We start from the raw sequence: 24,311 nt of genomic DNA, 5'->3' as shown, positions 1-24,311 counted from the left end.
GCATAGCATTTTGGAGCAGGGCTATATCTGCCTGAGAGGGTGTGGATTGTTGTAAAATTTCAAGTTTTGTTTGGATATCATCAATCAAGTGATGAAAATGAGATAGTTCAGATTCAGTGTTGAGGTTTTCAAGCTTTGTGATTTGTTGCTGGACACTGACAAGGGTATCTACAATACCGGGCAATCTGGATTCTAGTACATTTGCCAAATCACTTTGCACTGCTGCTATTGTACCTTCAAGATGGGTTATGGAACTTTGAATTTTTCCAAAATCTTCATATGTTTCAAGTTGCAGCTTAATATTTGCTACACTCCGAGTTATTGCATTCAAAGCATCAGAAGATGGCAAATTGTTCATAAAATTTTCAAGTGTCTCAATTTTTTCTTTAACCTCGGCTATGGCATTGTTCAAGGGGTCCAGATTTGGTATCTCCAGTGACTGAATCTGTTCTTTTAGAGTGGAAATCACTAGATCAAAATCTTCTTGTGATTTTATGCTTTTGACAATTGTTTGGAGCTGTGCCTGGACATTATTAATCTGTTCTTCTAATTGCTGTTTCAATTGCTCAGAGTTGTTAGCCTGGGTCTTAAATTTGGCTTGAAGAGCTGCAACAGCTTCTTCTAAACTTTGAAAATTATCCAATGTGGCCAGGTCAGTATATTTCTGAAGCAGCAATTTGAGTTCAGAATCAATTTTAAGAAGAGGGTCCATGCATTGTGATTGCAAATTTGTAATTTCTAATTGAAGACTGGCATTGAGTGTGGTTTGTAAAGCTTGTAAATCACTTCTTAATTTCTTGACTCTGACATCAAGCATCAAAATCTCATCACTGTGATCTTCATGCCTTGTATGGCCAAAAATATCATTAGGCATTTTGTTTATTGGTTATTTATTATAGAGTATCTGATTCTTAATTCTATAAAAAAGGGTATAAGCTTGTCATAAGATCCAGGGACCTCAATATATAAGCAGTCACCAGCAGAAACAGTATATACAGTGCCAGAAACCATGTTTGAGTGCTTAATTCTATAAATATTTCTCCCTATTGAAATCTTGACATTACCCTCAGGGGTTGTAATAAATTGCAATTGCCCACCTACAGGTAATTGGTAATGATTTAAATTATTGTTAAATATGTACAATGTTTTGCCTGTTTCATCATCAACATCTGTAAATATGCTGTTCAGATGAATAATTAACAAGCCACTCAGTTTAGACTGCATATCACAAGAGGGTTGTGGTGTTGGCAGCTCCATAACAGCCTGTTTTTTGAACCCAAATAAGTTCATAGGCATGTTTATTTATTTCAAATCATGCTCTGTGCTTGGGCATTGATTCCCATTTTTCAAATCACAATGACCCCATGGTAAAGTATGTATGCCACATGATAAAATGCATCTCTTATCATCATGTGGGTCCAGAGCCACTTTTCTTACAATATTGCTAGTCAATAAGTGATCCACACTCTGAATTCTGGATTCTGATGTTTTGATTAAATTCTGGGATTTGAGGCAATTTTTATAATCTTCAAATTGGAGCTCTTTGTCAACAGTCACTCTGCCAATGCCCTTGGCTTTTTTGGCAACAGCACCACTACATGTTTTAAAACTGTACATCTTGGCACTTAACCCAGCAAATTCCACAATAACATCACCAAGTGTCTCATCTTTTAACTTGCCGGGCACCTTTTTGTTGTGGGGTTGAATCCTTGTATGTTCACTGGTATCAAAGTATTGAAACAATTCAGGCTGGGACATATCTTGATAAACATCTTCTGTTTTAATATCAAGAATAAAACTATCCGTGTCCATGTACATCAATTTTATATTATCACCATAAAAAGGTTTCAACACATCATAATACAATGTTAACATATGTGATTTGGCCAATTCCAATATTGCAGCCCCTACATAAATAGGTTTATCAAATTTAATCTTTGTTTTTTTCATGTTGAAAAGTGCCATATTTTCATCATAAATTCTTCTATAATTGAAATTAGGCTTTGCAACCAATTTTTTGCTCAGGCTGGGGTCAGTAATTATTTTAACATCGGTATGTTTTCTGACATTTTCAATTGTTTTGCCATATACAGAATTGACCATCAATTTAAACAAGGTCTTATCAAATTGGCTCTTTGCAGATGTTCGAAGCTTTGTATTTGTATTAATATATGGCTTCAACCATTCTGAGTGCCTGAACCTTAAGACTTTGCCAAGTTTGGTCACTTGAACACCATGTTTCATCAGGAACTGGAGGTTTTTATAATATATGACATAGCCTTGTTTTGGCTCCAGTGTCATCATGAGCTTCTTCTGTTTAGAGCCAGGTGAGCACTTAACCTCAGGAATTGGGGGCAGATCAGAAAATTTATTGTGCAAATCATCAGGAATTGTCAGATCAACCTCTAAGAAGAGGCCATAGTCACTGTCATCAAAATCCTGAAGATCTTCAATATTAAAATCTTCAATCCATTCAAGCCCTGCATATGGCAGTTTTTGCATCATGGCATGACCATACAGGCTATTTGCATCTACATACACTATATAATTTGATGGCAGTGCTGGATCATAATCAGGAATATATTTGTTATTTGCTCTGGCATATCTCTGGGAACATTGCACCATCCCCCCTCTTATATCTTCCTCCATAAACAGATACTTATTTTGATCTTGGATCAGATCCAATTGCTTTTTGGTGTTTAAAAACATTGCATCCCATGCTAGGCCCGGGGCACTGAAAAAATACACTGGATCCAGTCTATAATTTTGCATAGAAGATTTTCTGAATGCCTGCAATATATCAGCTAAGAGGGTCACATCAAGTTTTAAATATGCCATGTGATAATCACCAAATGTCTGGCATTTTAAATTGTTCCACATCAATTGGGCATGTTGATAATCATCATCAGTGATTCCAGATCCTCTGATTTTGCTGTAAAACTCATGTTGTGGTGGCAGAGAACACTCATCAAATTTAGAAAAATCTGTAACATAATCATAAGGATATACACCCTTCCGCCTAATTAATTTCAGGTCCTGATTTGGAAACAAAGCACATGTGATTTTGAATTGAGCCAGGCTAGCCGATAAAATTCTGTATGAATCAAGAAATCTTAAGTGAATAGGAACACCATTAACTTTAATTATTTTGCTAATAGCAATATATTTCTCATCATTTTCTGCTAAAATATTTAAATTCTGCTTCTCAAACCCCTCGTACCTGATCAAATGATGAAAATCATAATTGGATGCTCCATGGCAAAATATGGGGACAAATCTTGGTCTCTTGATCTTAATATTACAGCTATTACACAGGGCCATTAAAAATTTAACATCTGTATGAGAATGGTGATGTACCTTGATATTTGTATCTGAAAATTCAGAATCACATACCGGGCATTTTTCTGCATTGTTGAAATCCTCAATCTGTTTCTCTGTTAAAGGCAACATGGGTTTTGATTTTAATAAGATATTAGATGCTATGTCACGGCACTCATTTTCTATTTTATGTGCAAATATTTTGATGGCATCTGGTCCCATGTATGAATATTCTTTACTAACAACACCATCCTGTACAACCACATAACAAAAGCTGGAAGGTTCATGTAGCTGGTATGGTGTAATTGAAGATTCTTCAGGATCTGGATTGCAGAATGCAAGAGGTTTGAGATTTGATTCAAAATCACAGACAATATATACTGGGTGTTCCAACAAGGCTTCAAATTTTTTGAATTTGCAATTCTCACTTGGATTGGGCATCACCATATGAACAGGTTTATGGTTGCCACAATATTTCAGATGCTCAATTAACTTGTTTTTGGCAATTTCTGCATTTTTTTCCTGAACCCCATTCACCATTTTTTGACCATCAAATACAGTTAAACATCTTCTGCACAACTTAAATATTCTATTAGATTTGTCTAGTTGTGTTCTCACTAAAGCTTCAAGATTATGTATCAGAGTGTAATGATATTTGCCATCCCCTTCAATTAAGAGCAAATCAATCGGAATAGCAGATTCATCATCAATTGTACTGATTCTGAGAGGTTCTATCGAGCAATTGCCAGTGGAACAAATAAATACATTAATAGATAATTGTTTGCCATTAATATCCCTGGCCTTTTTTTCAAATTTATCAATATTCTGAACAGACATTGGATATTCTAAATCCTCCATTGCATCGTCAAAAAAGTGTTCATGTTGTTTATAACAACTTATTCTCTCAGGATACCTTGAAACTAGAATCAAAGCAGCTAATATACACCACAAAAAACATTTCTGGTCGGTATTTTCAATATTAACCACGGCTCTTTTGTTTTTAATATTATCAGGTAATGGCAGATATGTAGATCCTTGCAATGGGCTGAATTCAGAAATATTAACATAGAGCTTGTGTGGAGAGCCGCATAGGCTCCATCCAGACTCTTTTGCTGCAAATTCAGAGTGTTTAATATTCAATTGATCCATCAAACTGCTTATTATTGTGTCTGAATTTGCATTTGAATATACCGGTACAGTTTCTGTTATGTGGGGCTGTGTAAATTTTGTGCCATTTGGTTTCTTATATTGAGTATACAATTTGAGGGACAGCTTATAAGAGCCATTTTGTGCATTTAGAATTGCCTGCAGATCAGGATTTACACTGTTCAAAAAATTGTTAATACTGCATCTTGGCTCTGATACAAACCGATAATCCCTAAGTTGGGCATTAAAACTGCTATGGATGGGTTCATAGCGTGGCTGTTTTGCTGCTCTGGTATTAAGAGGTGCTTCATGCTTTCTTTTCAGACCAGATGTGGATGGTTGTGGGGGCAATATTGATGACTGTGCAGAACAAGTATCTTTATGTGTATATGTGAAGTATTGCATGCTGTATTTTCTATTGCATTTGGGGCAAATTTTTGTGGGAGTTCTGTATTTGTCTGGGTTACAAATCTTTTGGTGTCTGGCCCAATTGGGGCTGGATATATTTTTATTGCACTGATTGCAATATTTTTGATTTGGCATTTTTGCTGTTGTTTATTATATACAATTTCCTGGGTTTCAATTCAAAACTTTATACTGAATAAAAAATATCAGTTGGGTTCAGCTGTGTGATTTGTGTGTATATATATGTGTGTATGTGTGTTAATATTTTTGGCTTTGGTATTTATATAAAATTTCCTGGGGTTCAAATCAAATCTCTATGCTTATCTTATGACAGGTTGTAAAGCCAATAGCCCACAAGTGGAAAAAGAGGATAAATATTCATTCACACTGACCTTCCGCAAATACCTGCACAAACATGCATGTCTAGAATGGTAATAACCTTGTTATGTATTGATTTTTGTATAACAGGCTGGGACAAATATAAGCTTGACTCTAAATATGAGTGGATTACAACAAATATCAGATTTTATATTGTTCATTAAACCAAACAGGCCTGTAAGTATGAGAAGCACTGTATCAACACATCTATTCTCCTCAACCACTCTCACAATACTGGCTGATGCAATACTCGGGAATTTCTGTAAGTACTGGCGCTGAGGAGAAACATGCAAAACAAAAATCAATACTACTGTCTCGGGAATTGTACACACTAACACAGAGGGGAAACATGCAAACATATAATATAAGAAATGAGAGAATCACGGAGCAATTCTAGAGGGTCTCTGCATATTGCATTGTTTTAATATTAGATTGAACCTGGTATCCAATTAAACTTAAACCAGAAGTAAATATGTATAAGTGTGGGTATGGGTTTTTGCTTAATTTCAGGTGTAGCCAAAAAAATATCAATTTTTGACAAGTTTATGGACAAAAATCTGGCTGATGCAACTTTTGTAAGTGTGGGGAAATCAATCTGAGGGGGCTCTTCCTTTCACAAAAAATTCCCGAGGGCATTTTTACAAAAATCTTGGATTAGACAGGGTTCCACACTTGAGCAAAAAGCTCATATGCTCATGTTGAGCTTGTTTTAAGTGTAAGCAAATCTGCTTGAGGGGGGCTCTTCCTTTCCTGGGTTTATTATAGCATTAAATATACTACTATATTTCCCTAAGAAATTCTTAAACCAATCGTACGGACATGAAGACAAAAATACGGTCCGTTTGCCATGTGCGTTCGGTATTATCCTTTTCAAAAGTTTGCAACACTTACAGAGAGCAGGAGGAAATCGGGTAACTCCCGTCGCCCATTACACAATCTCGTTTTTCTCACTGTTCATTGGTGGAGCCGTCTCGCGTCACTACTTGCGCAGAGACTTGTTCTCGTTCGCCTGGTCTACAGTTAGCTGGTACCGAGTTTACCTTTGAATGTTCAACAAAATCCTCCATGTCCGTCTGGGGTGCGTCAAGTTGCTCAGCGAGCAACGTGATCGCTCAGCAACTTGACGGCCAAATAAGCGTTGCTTGGCGAGCGCTGCTCACTTGATCGCTTGAGCTTTGCTCGCCACAGGTACACTCACCTCAATTAGTACTCCGGCAGTTTGTTTCTTTATACACCATATTTGCAGAAGATATAATTCAATCAACAGGTGTAGCAATATACGCTGTACAAAACACACATTTTTACTAATTTCGATGACCCTGTAGTCTGTACACGTATAAGCCACAGAATACATCGTTCTTGTGTTTCGATCTCGTGAGGCAAAGAGTAACAGAAGGAGAAATATGTAAAGATGGCGGCTAGTGAAGAAGTATTTGCACAGAGAACTATACTAGCTCTAATACTCTCTGGTATTTGTGATTACCTGCTTTATGTTTAAAAGTGGTACTTTTCACAGTTAAATTCTTTGAGGTTGCAAAAGTAATCAATCTTATACCATTATCATTACTTAATTCAGGAAGACTTTCTTTACCAATCGTGGGTTTAAATGTCTCTTCTTTGCCAATCTGTGCATTACAGTCTCCTAACAGAATTTTCATATCATACTGGGAAAATTTATCAAAGACCTGTTCTAATGCTTAAAAATCATCTTTAGTATTATCATCTCTATCTTCCGTTGGTGCATGTATGTTTATTAAAATAATTTTACACCACCTACCCTGTAAAACTGCATATTATATCCTATCGTTAATAAATTCTACTGTTTTAAGGGCAGAGATAATTCTATTATTTATGAAGAAGTCTGTTCCAAAATTATGATTTTCAGTACCACCATAGAAAAAAGTATAATTTTTAGTTTTACAATTCCCTTCTCCTGGCCATCTAACTTCCTGGACAGCTACTACATCTAATTTATACTTAACTATCTCATTAACTGTACACTGAACTGGCAGACAGCGTCAAGTAAATGATCTGTCTGCTCAACGAGCGAAAATCTTGCTCAGTGAGCATCGCTCGGATACTCGACGCGCCCCTATCTCAAGAGAAGATTCAGAGGAACAGACGTTGCATGACAAGGGTCAATCAGTTGCGTAATCGTGGCTTCGCTCTTTGTTCCCCATCAACTGTCATTACGTCAATTTGAAAGACCAGGCTGGAATTAGTTTGTCCTTTAGCTTGGTGCAAGATGGAGGTTCCCAACGCACTGCTTGTTCTCCTGGCTCTTGTAGTGATTCTTCTTGTTGCTTTGTACAAATACATAACGTGGCATTACGGCTCCCTGGAAACTTTGGGAATTCCTGTGGTGCCACCGATCTTCTGTTTTGGCAGCGTTCCAGATTTACACCGTCAAGTTTTCCAACAGATCGACATCGAGTTTTTTCACAGGTTTTTATCTATTTTAATTCTTTGCTTTCAGTCACGTGTCCTTAAATCCATTTCGTTTCGAGGGGGAGGGGAGTCCTATCCAAGTGTCTCAGAAATAATAATAACAAAAATAAAAAAATAATATAATATATTATAATTTACAGGCCTATTTATTTCTAAATTAATATTATATTGTTGTTAATAAAATATGTAACAAGACGGTATAAGAATAGAGATATGACACCACCAATAGCATCAGGTATTCATTGTATATCTTACGTGTAGTTTAGATCGCTAACATTTTTACAAAAACAACTGTCCTGACAGGGGACTTTAATATAAATAAAAAGAATTTATTTAATGAATATCAAAAAGGATGTTAAATCTAGTTGCCGAAAATTAAAGTTCCTTATTGATATCGATTGCTTATTATTATATTATTATTTGATTAATTTATTTATTTGCTTCATTTTACTTCGCTTTTTGTGCCACTTTTGGCTAATTTGCGAGGATGGGGATGAGTGATGATATGAAGAAATTGATGAAAGGACAAACATCTATGCCCAGGCGGGGATTCGAACACGGGACCCCGGGTGTTGTAGCGCGATGTGCTAACCACTCCGCCACGGGGGGCGGCCATATTACTAATTATTACAATTATAGACCTCCTTGGAGGAGTCGTTATCACAGCGCGCTACGAGGACAGGTGTCCTGGGTTGAAATTCCGGCCTGGGGATTGGTGTTTTTTGTGTGTGTCCATTCATCAATTTCATCATTAGGGGGAGTTATCCACACCCCTAACATCGTCACATAATTTCATCAACGCCCCTTAAAATGTTTTACAAGGGCCCAATTTAAGGTCATACTGGCTCTAAATTTACACTTACACTCCCTTAAACACGGGCTTACAACGCTACATTGAAAATTCAAAATAAACCCGTACGTTCTACGCCCACAGATATTGACAAACACAAGTATTTGCAGTTGAAAGTATCTTACTGTAGTAAACACAAAGGGTTCATTTTCTCTACCATAAATAGTTCATACCGTAAACACACTTCATTGTGCTTCGCGTTAGCTTGTTGGATCTGTAAACGAGGCTAATCCTTTTGAAAGAAGGTTTAAAGTAGTTGAAAATGATTACAAGAAGATGAAAAAGGAATTTGGCCACAAGTTATTGCCACTTTGTACTTGACATTTCTAAACAAGTTAGCGTTTAGAATACATGACGTAAACCTGATTTAGAACAGCATGAGATTGAATTTTACTCCTCGAATTGTTCACTGAAACATTAAAAAAAACTAAAATATTATTCGCATTTTATTCAAACATGAAACTTAAATTTTCAAATTTGAGACTTGCTTTTAAGTGGCTTCAGAAAATGGCTTCAGTTTCAGAACCATTTGCCCCCCACCCTCTCTCTCCCAGGGATATCTGGGAAAAATTCGAATGGTGAAATTGTAGCAGTATATTGTACAATGAATATTGTCTGCTGTGATTTAGAGATTGTATCTAGCAAATAACTGCCATGTCGAACAAAATAACGAGAGAACGTTTTCACAACAGATATTTGAATCATGTTGACCGCCGTTACTAGGGGTGTGAGGGACGGAAATATTTTGGTCTAGACGGAATTGGAAGGAAGTAGGCCTATTAATAATTCGGACGTTCGTTACTGAAGAAAATCTATTTCTAGACCAGGTAGGCAAATATGGTGAAAATCTTGAATTGTACACAATACTCTACCTTCATGTGATTGTTTTTTACACTTCTAGAATAAAATCTGTTAATTTCAAGAAATTTCAGCCACTTATAGTGCAGAAAATATCAAGATTTAATCTCCTTTAAATAAGATCCTTTGAAATTTCTAGGCTTTTCGGAATTAACAAATGTCGGGATCTGACGTTGATAATTCACACCCCGTCATTTTGAATTATTACTTTCTTTCAGTACCCTTTGGCATGTAAAAACATAGACCAGAGATATCATGAATGAAAGTGGTCTCTGTTCGATATCTGTGCATGGTGAAAAAAGTACATTAACAACAAAGTTTGATTGATTCATTTCCTTTATTTTACTTCGCTTTTTGTGCAGATTTTGGCGAATTTGCGAGGATGGGGATGAGTGATGACATGATGAAATTGATGAATGGGCATTCAAACATCCATGTGCACGTCGGGATTCGAATTCGGGATCCCTGACGTCGTAGCACGATGTAATAACTACTTCGCCAGGGGGGCAGGCATCAACAAAGTGATAGATGTTTTTGGAAAGGAAACAACGCGATTCCAGTTTCTATTTTTAACTGTAGACTCAAGTCTGAACTTGTATACAACGCCAAAGTGTTTTCAATTCAATTTGATTCTTTTATTTGTAATGTAATTATTATTATTATTGTTTCTATGGCTGAAGGGCAAGATATGAAATAATAAATGAAATCTTACTCTGCCCGCTTGAGAAAAAACCCTGCGGTGGGCCTTGCTCCAGACGTATTTATTGAAATGAAACTGGAAACTGCATTTTTGAGTTACGTTCCTCTGGTTCTCATACGATGAGTTGTTACATAACTGTATTCATCGCCTGCCGAGACTTTTACCAGGAACGATGATCTAAATGGATAGGCTATGTAAAAAGTACTACAAGTTTTATGTGAATTTGGCATTATAGAGTTAACCATTCGTTGATATACGTGTTCCAGAGTAACGCGGATAATATACGGTGATATGATTTTTTTTTTTTTTACTTTTCGAATAACTTTTACATTCATCATATTAAAAATAATTTTAAAATATTTATTGGCTAATATATATCATTAAAGTGTATCTTATTTGTTATAACAAAATGACATATTTTTTACTGCAATATTACTGATTACCTATTATACGTAAGAGACATTATCGAGAAACATAACAATTTTTATAATTTTATTTGGAATTTTATTTAACTTTTGATGTTAACTAATTTTAAAAACATTAGTAGTAAATTCGCGAATTTATTGCGTGATGACAAGAGTTATGTACTTACATTTAACTTCGTAGTTTCATCCTGCTCAATGAATTGAGGAAAAAGAACATACGTAAATATAAGTTCATATTCAAAAGGAGATTGATCCATGTTGCAATCATTATAATTTTTCAATAGCTCATCAGCAACATTATCTTTGTCCTTAGAATCAAACACATCTCATCACTTGATTCATCAAGCCATGCTCAGATCTGCTGTTCTTCATTTGTGACGAATTTCAGATTTCAATGTTCACTTAGCGAGAAATAGTAGCCGCAATAAATTAATAGAGTCAAATAAATTAAGGTAACAGTATGATATAGAAAAAAACACATTTCACTCGTTCATTTCGTCATTTTGTACATTCGTACTTACCTATTATGCATTGCGAAACATTGTTTAAGGTGGGATTTCGCTTTTTTCACGAAAATAGTAATTATTGTTCGTTCCTTTCACACACAATATGGCGGAGATATCTTGACTAGCGTTGTCGATGATCAGTGGGTTTGCAGTGTTACAACCTTCTTCACCGAAAAATACCTACATTCGTGTTACTCATTTTGTATTTTTTTCCGGGTTCGAAAACTCCACGAACCATGCACGGATAGCCCCACGAACCATGCATGGATAGCCCCACAAACCAATCATAAATACACAAACCATTCATAAATAGCCCCACGAACCATGCACGCAAGGTTAGGTTAGGTTCTGGTGAGGTTAGGCAAACATAGTTAAAATTGTCATGTTCTGGCAAAACAATGGCGAGTTTGGAAACACTGACCGGAGGATACGTCATTGAACGCACGGAATATTTGGTTCACGTAGTCGAACGTAATGGAGGCAAGAGCTTTTGTGCATCGGAGAGACATTAATGTCGAAAAATACATGATTTACCTGCCGAATAAGTTGAACGAAGGTAGAAAACACTTCCAAAAGTCTACAGAAACTCAGTTCCGTAAGTAGTTTCTTCTGTAAATTTGAAGAAATGTGTTTTCCCTATACCATACTGTTACCTAAATTAATTACCGAAGAATCAAAACAGAAAACAGTGACACAACACGAATTCAATGTAACAGAAATATAATATATGTGCAGAAAATGATTACGGTTGGTTCTACGTGTGAGCATGGCGCTCACAAAACACGGACTGCTATCATTATGACGTGTCTGCGCAGACAGAGAACAATGCCACAACCTTTAACTGGGATAATCTGACCATAGACATTCCTAATTACATCTACACAAGACCAGAAAGTGATAACATAATCTGGTCCTCAAAAACTTAACTCTCATATCCTACGGCGAGCTTCGCGCTCACACGTATACTAATGGAGGGTTAAATAAACGAATGCACTTAACTATTTTGTTACGGCCAACAACGGCCAAATAATAATTCAACCACAACATAAACTGAACCTCCAAAACTGCTTGCGATAAATATGGCATTTGACGCTGCGAACAATCTAAAAGGAGGCATTTTTAAAATGTTTCCTAACAAAGATCGTAAAGTTAATTGAATTCCATCATTGAGATATATTAATACTCGAACTTCGGATAGGATATATTGTTAAGTCCTCGTCGTACCTTCTCAACTTCTTATTTGACCGCCCCGAAAGAATTCTAAGTCCGAAAATCGTAAACTTAGCAACATTGCACTTCAGCGCCAGCTGAGAGTAGCCAACTTGGAGTTCGTCATTCAACTAGACGAAAAACGCTGCGGTGAAAGGATTCCAATTTCGCACATTCCATGAACTTATAAACTATCAATCGCTAATATAATACACACTGAAACTGAAATAGTAAATTGAAATAAGAATAAGAATGAGAATCGTGCGAAATTGTAACAATTCTGCGTGCTCGACTTGATATCACATAGGTTTGAAACACTGAACAGGGGTTTTCTCCACCTGGAGTAAATCGCCATCAAGTTTGAGTAGAAAGAGGCAAATTTCTGAGGAGTTTATGCAACATTTTATTTACAATGCCCTGCACAATATCGAACAGATCTAAAAGAAATCATTTATTTCACGACTTGTGGAGAAAACATGCTGGAACACAGGAAGATCGATTTTATCATAAACATCTACGTGTTTGTAAGGGAATGTTGTCATTAAGTTAACGTAGAGCAGTTGGTTAGACGCTGGTATCCATATTTTTCAACATACTTGAAAGGTCGCGGGTTCAAATCCCACCCTCTATTTTTTTTTTTTTGTGTGTGTGTGTGTGTGTGTGTGTGTGTGTGTGTGTGTGTGTGTGTGTGCTAAACAGAGACAATTGATATTTCAACACTGTAAAATATCCGATGCACACTTCAAGGGATATCTCTTCTGCACATTTTCTCCCTAAGAAGGTTAATGCTTATTCAGTTGCTTGCCAGGATTTAAGGTTAAAACTTTTTGTATTTTAGCTATTCGTCATAAGCTGAGTTAACACACATTATGACTAATTTACATATAATATATATGCATTCAGGATGCTGTAGGTAATGGTATTTAATCCTGGGTTCGAATCCTGGTCAGGCATGGGTGTTCTTTGTAAGTGTTCCTTCATCAATTTCATCATCCCATCACCCATTCTCATCTTCGCGATGAACCAAAAACGTCACAAAGGCGAAGTAAATTAAACCAAATCATCAATCAAGTAATGGAATTTAAGATAAGTATTGTGTACGCTCTTCACTCCACAACTAAAATATTAATTATTTCAAAATACTAACACACAAACACACACAATTATAATAGGAAATAATCCACTACATTGATGTATTGAATTTTTGTAACGAACGGGAGAGTTTAATGTATTCAATTCGCTAAGATTGGTTATGTGATGTCGTTTATTTAGTAATGACTGTTCTTGTTCCCCTCACTTCGATCTTCCAATGCATCTAAATCTAATAATAAATCCCCAATAAACGTAAGTAAATACCTTTTGCGACCGAGGCCGATGCGATAAAAATCTACTAATAACTATTTATATATTACGTGACATCTAATAAATGCAAAACTTGAGAATGATCATTAATTCGGCACTGCTTTATATCCAAAATACTTGTCTAATTTCAACAAAATAATACTGTTATTTCAACAGAAAGTATATCTAACGAACTTTCCACCAAATTCGCAATATTCAAAACAGCCACCCTCAGACTTGCTTATACGTTACTTGATTCTGCCATTCCACGTGGCACGTGATTCAGTAATATAATTGAAATGGTTTCCGAAAATTCTAAACGCTTCATCATTACTGCCACCTCCTGATATACACAGAGAGATCATCCAAGAACAGTATATATATATTTTACGTCCGATGCCATACTCCTTCCGAAAATAAAATTCGGCAGCATGAGGAATCGCAGTTACGACCACGCTTGCCAGTAACAAGCACGTTATCCGTCATCCCTTCAATCCCTGAAGATAAAAGAGCTCTCGAAACCTCGGAAGCCTATCCAGAAATAACCTCGTTGATATCCCGGTAAATCCTCTTCATCAAAGTTCGCATGAGTTTAGGCAAAATTTGAGCTAAAATACACTGCAAAATACCGGGCATTTGTGTAGAGAGGAACTTATCCACAATCTGTGGCAAAGAAATGTTTGGAGCACTGGCAGGTGGTTGTTGCCGCAACCATGTTAGGAAACTTTTTGTCTATTTCCTTGTAGAACAGTTGGTAAGACGTGTATTTTCTTTTATCTAAAATGAAAGATCACAGGTTCAAATCCTAGCCGCTCAATTTATTTTCTGTTGAAGTGAACACAGAAGTACGATATTTACTGAATACAAAAAATTTGAAATAATTAACCTTGAATATAACAGATTACTCTATGAAAAACAAATCGCATGATTACAACTCTAGAGTTTCAAGAGTATTCCTTACGCATACTTTCATTCGACTTCTTGTGTATATTTCTATAATAACATGAGGTTTTATATAAAGCAATGTGTCCCCAAAACTGTTTATTGTTCAATTTCCAACATGAACATTGAAACTTGAATGTTTCGGTGATGTTGCATTAAGACCCGAAGGAATCAATTTTATGAGTGGAATAGATTTATTAGTCCTCCTCCGTAGTCGAGCGGGTTAAGGCGTTCAATCGTCTTGAGATCGTTCGCTGCGGGACGGCGTAGGTTCGAATCCGGCTCTGGTCGGAATTTATACGGCCTACGTATAGGGCCGGTGGCAACCCACCATCGTGAGGAAATTGGGGAGCTCCGAGTGAGTGAGCGTAATCCGGTCGAGACGACCTACTATAACGGCTGGGGATACGTCGGGCTGACCCCCCGACTATTCCAACACTGGTTGCAGATCTCCACGCTTAGAGGTGACGAAGGAAAGTGTGGGAGGGAGACCGGCAGTCGGTAGGTATGCCCAGGCCCTTCATGGGCTGTTGCGCAAAGGATTATTATTATTATTATTATTTAATAGATTTATTATGTGAATAAATATGATGTTGCAATTATTGTTTTGGGGAGAAGATCGTTTAATTATTGTTTTTATTGTTTTTTTGTGGACGAAAAAATTGTGACAAAAACTTTACTAAGTATTACATAAAAAAAACGTGAAAGCTGAGCCGGGTTTGAACCAATACCTCAAAGAGAAAAGATGAACGCAAGAAGATGTATGCTTGTCTGAAACGTTACAACTACGCTACAGATGATCCGAACGTGTGTGCGTGTTTAGTAATACCAAATACTTTTACACATGGATGTAAAGAGCACTCGTTGTAGCACATTTGTCATAATTATTCTTTATTTATTTGTTAAATGAAAGTAATGTAATTGTAAATAATGGTTAAATTTATTTTATTATTCTTGACATCCTTTTCTGGTATGAATTCGTACGAAACTTTTCATGGCTGAATGTAATTGGAAGTCGTCTTTGAACCAACTGCAGCATCACGTGATTAACTATACCAATAGAAGACCTTATTTCCTTTGAACTACGCTCTAAACAGAGGCATGCAACATTTCTTTCTTCAACCTCGCGAAGAATGGAGCACTACAACAAATCCACAAGAGAAAGAGTGATCGGTTTGATCGAGGGAGCTGGATTGTCACCTGGTTTAGCTGGCGAGCAGTATGGCGTTCCAGCACGGACAGCAAGGAGGTGGTGGGCTCGATACGAAGAAACTGGTGAGGCATCACGGAAAAGACGCGAGAGCTGGGGCCGTGTTTCGACACCAGTGCAAGACGATCGGCTGATAGCGGAGTATGAAGCCAATCCATTCCAGTCAGCCACTCAACTCAAGGCAAGGGCCGATTTTCCTGGTTGCCCACAGACAGTTCGGCGGAGGCTGGCTGCTTCTGGTTTACGGGCACGAAGGGCAGCAAAGAAGGAGGTCTTGACGGATGCACACAGAACTGATAGGCTAGCATTTGCTGAAGAAAATATTGATAGGATTTGGGATAGAGTAATCTTCTCAGACGAGAAAGTATTTTCTACTGCAAATGATGGTCCGGTTCTGGTCTACCGGCGTCAAGGACAACGATTTGATCCCCATTTTTTTGCTAACTCACGTCGGCGTGGACGCGTGAGCGTGCCTGTCTGGGGTTGGATATCTCTCGGTGGCGGAGGTGACCTACACCGCATAGAAGGACGTCTCAACGGGATACAGTATGTGCACATTTTGGAGCATGTTATGGTTCCTGGCGTGCGAGCTTTGTATCCCGAGGGAAATATTGACTTCCAGCAAGACCACTCCTCCATCCATGATTCAGCCATCGTTCAGCGTTGGTTTTCTGAACGAAACGACATACATCTAATTGACTGGCCACCCATGGGATGCGACATCAACCCAATTGAAAATATGTGGGCCGAGGTCGTTCGATGTTTGAAAGAAAGCTGGCCCGATCCACCACCTCGCAGAAGTGATGAACTATTTGACCACGTCAACAATGCCTGGAATGAAGTGTGCACTTCGCACAGGTATATTCGACATCTTGTGCAATCCGTTCCTCGACGCCTGAGACATGTCATAGATGCAGGTGGCTACTGGACAAGATATTAAATAAATGTTCAATTTTCCCAAACAGTCCTTTTCAGGACTAACAAATTAAAAAAAAATACACTCGTGTAAGAAATAATTTGGAACCTTTCATATATTATTGTCTTACAGGCCTCAATATAAATAAAAATATCCAGATGAAGTGAGGCTCGAACCCTAATCAAAGACACAAGTGGAACTGGAAATGGGTGCCTTTACCGGCTGTGCCACAAAGCTACAACAGAATGAACTCCACAGCTAATACAATATCTTAATTTTTGTTTTCTATTCATGCATACACCTATTCTATCTGGAAAACGGTTTTCTTTTAAAGATTTAGATCACCTATTTTTAACCCTAAAGATCGTAAAGCATAACCATTCATTAGTTATTTCCTTGCTTTGTTGGGGATTTTCCTGTAACGAAGGCACTGATTTGCAGCTAAAATCGAGCTTCCCTTACCTGCTGATCTTACCGAATTTAACACATGTTCGTTTATCGTTTGTGCAACAATGGCCTTCTTAAATTATGTTACATTGCACCTCTGAGTGAGAGAGAGAGAGAGAGAGAGAGAGAGAGAGAGGAAGAAGTTGTGTAGCTTGTGGAAAGCAGGCTAGAATTATATTCAACACTTCATAGAAAAATATATTGAGAAACTGGAAACTATGGAACGATGTTTTCGCGAAAGGAAAACTTATGTAAGAGGAAAGTGAACATGCAGATAGAGTAATTTTAATCACAATGCCGAGCTGGACACAGTAACGACGTTACAAGAAAACAACCTCTAGTTACCTTCAGTACAGAAACGTCTTGTCAATTTCTTAACTTATTATTATTGACTCATAATGTGTGTTAACACAACTTATGACGCACAGCTGAATGAATTTGATTGAATTTCTGACGAGTATTGACGAGCATATAGGGCCTTGGCCTATCTCCCGACTGCCAGTCTCCTTCCCACAATTCTACCTAGAGGTGTGAGTTCTTCAACTGGTATGAGGCCGTTATAGAAGATTTTTATGACCGGGTTACGCTACTCACTCGTAACTTCCAAGCAAAGAACATTCTATTTGTATCAGTGGTGTATGCTGGTTCTAACGAGTGGGTAATCTCCGACCTTTTCATCCTCAAACTCCAAAAGTTTCCGTGCAATTTATGTCAAGCTCCATATTGGATTTAGGAATATTGTGTCGGAATATTTGTCTTATTGCTACGATCACAATCAATTAATTCTCGTTATTGCAGTTTACTATACGTGTAGAATTTCAAATAATAAAACAAGACAGTATTATAAAGCTATAAAAAACAGCCTGTGAAATATAAAATGAAAGACGTGCACTAGTGAAATAAAAACCCGCAATATTAATTTAAGTGCAAAATTCAACTTACTCCAGGACCCGATCACTTGTGCCGTACCACATCCAAAGCACGCTGTTTGTCCAGTTCACGTCAATACGTGTCTTTGCGAAAGATTGCAGCTTAACAAAGGAAGTTATGTGACTTTTGGATTTTTCATGTTTGACACAAGTGTTGCAAAGATTACAGTATCAGCCACGCGTCCATACATTCTTTTCAGCCCCGAAAAGTAAGCACGGCCAACAAAAATGCAAAGCTTATTAACACTTATACTTCCTGTCAACCATGGTGTTTTGTCATAATTTGCTTGCGAATATGCCTCACATATTCCCGATTTTTGTCTTTGTGTGTAGAAATAAGTTCAAGCGATGACACTGGCCTACCTGTATTAACAATTTGCAACTTCTCCTGAAAAGATCTTGTTCCAAAAGGTTTCACCAGCAAATCTTGTATCACATCCATTACCCTTTAACACAGCACTATCACGACAAACACTAACACCTTAATAAATAATAAACACGAAGCCAACGACTACACGCATTCAGTTTCACGCGCCAAACTTCTGTTGTTGTGTTCCTTGCTCAGAATGAAATTCCCTATGAATGATAAAAAAAAAAATCCCTTTCCGAGCTCGAAATGACAGGTTTTTAAAAGTTCGAATCATTGCAGGTCAGAGCCAGAATTTTATTTCGGGATGGGGATCATCCCTTATTAGCAGCCGCCACATAAAGTTGAAACAGTGGGGTTAGAAGTCCTGAAGATGAATCTCAGATTATTACAACGTATTATGCAAAGTGTTTAATCCTGCTAATGAAGTCAAATTAATTATCACTATACACTTTTTAAATTAGATATTTGTAGGATTTCGGGGAGGGGGGGTTTCAGTCCTCCACCTGGTTACGTGCCTGATGTGTTTTTTTCGTTTATGTTTAATTCGTTCATCTTCATCACTATTAATCTAAACAGGCGTAATATAGCAACTTAAATTAACTAATATATATAATTTATTTTTCATATCTTTCCCTTTAAAAAATATTCAGTTCCGTGAAAGAAGTATTCTCGCTGCTTTTGAAGATTAGAGAGGAGAAACAATCACTATTTTTGTAAATACAAGGATTGGGGGGAGTCAGCAAATAGGTGCTTTAATTTCTTAAGCTTTGAATTTTAATTCAGTTTGCTTCATCTTCAATATTTAAGTTTTTCCCTTTTGATAAATTTATGTTCAAGTAACAGAAATCAGCAAGACAGAAGCAAATGTAAAGTGAAAATTAGCGTAGAATTGGTTTGCCCATGTTATTCAGTTTTCCTGTTCTTCGCACTCTACCGGGTATGTTTTCCCTATTCAGCGGAGGGAATGGAGAGGCTCTGAAGGTTGAGAGTGCGACCGGTGGACTCTCACAAGAAGGAGCTTACCCTGGGCACGGAATCACCAAAGAGAATAATAGGATGAGAGCTGGCACTCAGCCCCTAATGTGGAAATCGTGCGTCGTCTGCTAGGAGGGGAAATGAGGGGAGGTAGGGGACTTGAGCTACACTAGCGGCATCTCGTCCTGGTCCCCCGAAACTCACGAACTAACGCAGCGCTCTACTGTTAACAAGTGAAGGAAGCGTTGCACGTAAGTTTGAATTTGAAGTAACCGTCGATGTTGCTCGCGTCGGTAGAACGCCAAAATTCGTTCGTTCTCCGTGTTTGGCGTGGTGTTTGGATGTTTTTTTTGGCTGTATTTTTTTTAGGCGATTAGCAACAACTGAAGTGCAATTCAAAGCCCACCATGCCTCGTAGATGTAAGTTACGAGTTCGACTGATTTACGGGAAAAATCTACGAGATCTGAAGCTTGGATAAATTCGCGTTTCAGAATTCCGAAGGATCCAGACAGGTATGTACAATAAATCTTACGAGACATTAGGAAAATGTAGTTAGAAAATTCTTAGTTTGTTAATAAATAATGCGATCACCAAAGGTAAACATATTGGTATGTACATATATATATATATATATATATATATATATATATAGGTTGTAAACAATGATAACACAGATGCATGATACTTTGGTCCACCCTCTATTTTCACGAAATTTCACACTTTTGTCCTACAAGACGTGTTGGCTGGAGCTCAAGGGATCCAAAAGGAACGGATATCCGGTGATTCGGAGTCTACCATCGAATTTGTGATTTTTTTCCCCCTATCTAAAGGAGACTTTTAAGAATACTTTTAACATACCAAGCCCCTTTGGAGGCAAAATTGTCAGTTCGAAACGCAAGAAGCTCAGCCTGTGAAGCACGTTTTTCTGCAAATAATAAATGCTTCTATAATGCAGATTTTCTGAAAAATTGAAGAAAAAATATAAACAAAAAGATATTGTGTGTGTGTGTGTATATATAAAACTTCCAGGGAAGAAGGAAATCAAGTACATATCTGTATAACACACAGTATTTGAATTAAATGATATAATAAAATATAAAAATAAACATTGTGTGAAAACCTTAAAATTTTACAAATTCTAAGTTCTTTGGATCTTAAATACCATTTGCACACGTAAAATGTGTTTAGATCTGCTTGTTAGAGTGCATGTGATGCAATGTGATTGTATTTGTACATGGAACTGTAAATTATCAATCTAATCAATACAATTTTAACTTATGTTTTATATTACAGATGTTCCCATGGTTGACCAGTCCTGGAAGCCCAAAATGTGGAGAAATACTGTGCAGTGTCCATACATAACATGAAAGTGATTTCTGCTACGATTTAGTGACAAGTGTGAAATGTGATAAAAATTTATTTTTACTGCCTCACTGTGGACTCAGCTCACCAATAAAGTCTTTAGTATAGGTTTCAACGTTCCAAAATCTTCTGATATTGAAATATTTTCTTGGTGCATAGTTTACCTCAAGAAAAAAGTAATTGGTGAGAGCTTTGATTCTTAAAAAGTTTAATTGTTCTTGTTGCCATTTCTTCATTTGAGTGCGGATGTATATAAGTGAGAGAAACTTGTGATACACTGTGAGAAATTCCAAATGTAGTGCCTTTTGCTCTTTTTCTTTATGAGATGTAATGCATATTTATTCAAAAAGGAAACATGAGAAGACTATATTCGGATCGGTACATGAAAAACAAGGGAGTATGTATTTTGTGATTAATAGTGTCAGTGTTATGAAGAAAATTGCATGGATTCAAACGAAGTGCTTGTTTTGACAACCATATTCTCATACTTTCATGCAGCTTGGGGTATGGATTACCTCCCTTATGGTAAGAAACCACATTCAAATTTTAACTCCGCTATATCACTCTTCTGGTTCCACAAGTTTTAAGGCAATTCTTGCTTCTTTCTAATTTACTAACCAAAACATATTGACTGCAATTGACTCATTGGCCCAAGTTCCTTTTGTTTTGTTGCGATTTCAACATGCTACGAATGCAATTTTTACATGGTTCAATTTCGGTGTACGTCTGTTAACCATACTGCGGAGTTTTAGCGATTACTTAAGGTTTTGTTCAATATATGCTTTCGTGGTTAGGTTAGGCAGGTTAGGTGTGGTTTTCTTAGCATTAAAATAAAGTCCCTAAATGCATTCTACTAAGTTTCCGATTTACTTCTACATTCATTCCCACGCTTCTACGATATTTACTGTCGCTTGTCGACAGAATATCGTGTCCATGAGAAGTGCGTAAGGTAATTTTAAAGTTGTCTTTTTTCAACATAAGTAACTTTTTCGAGTCCAAACAGTGCTCATTACTTTAAGGAAGGTTGAAATTTCGTGTGACAATGATTTCCAAAATTCTACGATAATTAGTCTTTGTGCTAGGATAAATCATAAAACAATCGGAACCGTTACCGAGTCATTTTAGAAATCTAGATTGTGAATTAAAACCAGTGTATTTTAGGAAGAAAAACATAGTGACAATGCTCTGCATTTGTGGTAGTTCACTAGTAAATTTATTAAAAGTATTTCCAGTTCTCAGTGGCACATTTGCTTGTGTGCAGGACCCAGTACTGATTGCATTTGGGCAGCTAGTAAAAATAATGCTCCAACACAGTGTAGATACAACACATGTTAGTCACTAAAATAGGTACTTTAGTATTATACAGACTGCCTCATTTCAGACCGTGTATTTAGGGACTTTTTTTTAATGCTAAGAGAACCAAACCTGGCCTGCCTAACCTAACCACAAAAGCAAAGATTGAACAAAATGTGGTTAGGTTAGGCAGGCCAGGTTTGGTTGTCTTAGCATTAAAACATGTCCCTAAATGCACTGTCTGAAATGAGATAGTCCGTATAATACTAAAGTACCCTAAAATATAAGTGTTTTGTGCAACCTCAACATTATTTTTTTAGAATATTTTTAGTGCTACCTCAGGGTCTGAACACATGAGATAATCTCATAACCAAGTCCAGTTCAAGTCTGGGCCAGGGCTTGGTTATTTCTTTGTGCGAGTCCCTTTATGTCAGAGAAGTGACCCATAATTAGAAAGCTTTGAGTACAGAAGGGACGGATTAACTGATAGTTTACTGGTTTCGGCTAATATAGGAATAAGTAATGAATCAGAATTTTTTTCATCCACCCCCACCTTCGGCCGTGATCAAGAAAGTGTGGAATCCACACCCCCTATAAGCCTTCATGGGAGCACTTTTATTTTTTTAACTTTAATATATAGGCTCAATTGTCATACCAATCCCATATTAGAGGTTAAAATGTCATCTCAGTCTTCATTATAAAATTGAGTGAAGTTTTATTCCTGTAAGTTTTGTTATGTTTACAAAGAGGAACAGTTTCACCTATGTAAAAATAATAATTTACATAGTTTTTCATTACATGTCTGTACTGTTATAATGATTTGGAGACAATAATGAAATAATTTTGAGTATCTGTCTTTGTTTATATTATCCTTTCTTTACTTGCCTATTATTACTGCATTTCTCCACAAAAGACATACAGTCGAGAGTCGTCAGCTATTAGAGGTTGAGTGTTCTGCACTGCAGAAGTGTGTCAAATGAAAAGTGCTACTGTTTCATGTAGAAATGGCTGTGCGCTCAATTTATCATAATATAATATATATATTTACCTGAGTTCAGTTTCATTTAAATACTGATGAAAATACTTTCTTCTACATGCAGAACACTCATCATACATCCACATGTAGATAATAAAAATGTAATTAGTACATTTACTTACTACTGGGAAAATATCGTAAGTAGGATCTGATGGAATTTTGTGATACATATATTTGTCCTTGACAACATTATATGGATTACGACTCAATTAAATTCCTTTTTTTTCTTTTTCTTTGTTCAGTAAAGATGTGAACGTGCGAGTCGTGATGAATGGGATTTATTTTTAATTGAATTCAGTTTACATTTTTTTCATGGATAATGATGATGAATGATGCTTTTTACCCTATCATTGAGTTTAGAACAGTGGTGTATTCATCCATATTATCTGGTATACCATTGTTAAACAAGCTTTTTGCATACATGTGGAAATTGCCTCAAAATTTGAAGTTGTTGTAATTCAATACTTGTTTTACTTGCATGCCTGCATTGGTGTTTTATTTCTTTTATATCTAATATATAATAAACATATACAATAAGTAAGAATTGTTCCGGTAAACCACGTAAAATATTACGAATACGCCACTGGTTTTGATTTGCCTCCAGCTATGTGCCACAGGAAAAAGCATGTTACAATTACCTGGTGATTGGAATATTTAGATCCTATGTGGGTCAAGGTGGTAATGTAATGCAAAGCTAAATCCTAGGCAGTGCTTTTTTCTGGTGGTATGCAAACTGTATGCCATACCGGTATCTTTTTACATGTGAAAATAAAAAATAACATCATTTTATTTTAATGTTAGAAGTTTGTGTTTGTGTGTAACTATATGAATGCAGGATCACATGTGAATATACCTTACTATTCTGGGTAGTTCTTATGATGAACACAAGAACAAATTTTTTGGAGAGTACTGGAACTTATCTTCCCAGAAAAAAAGTACTGGTCCTAAGTAAGACCAGATGATTCTGTGCCAAAGTTTGAGGTTTAAGACAAATTTATGCTCAGATAGGCTAATTTTGAATTTAAAATTGAATCAACCACTGCATTAAGCCTCCACCCCCGACTTCTCCTGATTACAAGTCAACATCATCAGAGAAGCCGAGATTATCCTTCAGATCACTAATGTAACTGCACAGGGTGCGAAATCATTGAAAACTGGTGGGTGGAGAAAGTTCTTCATCTACAAACCCCCTCCGCACAAACATATGTGTAAATTATGTGATACATATTTGTAATGTTATTAAAAG

The 24,311-nt window shown here is 36.8% G+C and overlaps 1 protein-coding gene across 1 annotated transcript in view; it reads left to right on the top strand.

Annotated features, from left to right (window-relative positions):
- The first annotated feature begins 7,447 nt into the window (after positions 1-7,447).
- Positions 7,448-24,311, top strand: part of LOC146001734 (cytochrome P450 3A24-like) — a 46,428-nt gene continuing 29,564 nt past the window's right edge. Inside the window, exon 1 of the mRNA XM_083139430.1 lies at positions 7,448-7,692. Within this exon, the coding sequence (XP_082995556.1) occupies positions 7,493-7,692 (200 nt within the window). The 5' untranslated portion in view covers positions 7,448-7,492. The remainder of the gene's footprint in view (positions 7,693-24,311) is intronic.

The sequence above is a fragment of the Lepisma saccharinum genome, chromosome 17, assembly GCF_977018435.1.
Source record: "Lepisma saccharinum chromosome 17, izLepSacc3.1, whole genome shotgun sequence".
NCBI lineage: Eukaryota > Metazoa > Arthropoda > Insecta > Zygentoma > Lepismatidae > Lepisma > Lepisma saccharinum.
The sequence above is the reverse complement of the archived record's forward strand: the minus strand, read 5'-3'. Positions and strand labels throughout refer to the sequence as shown.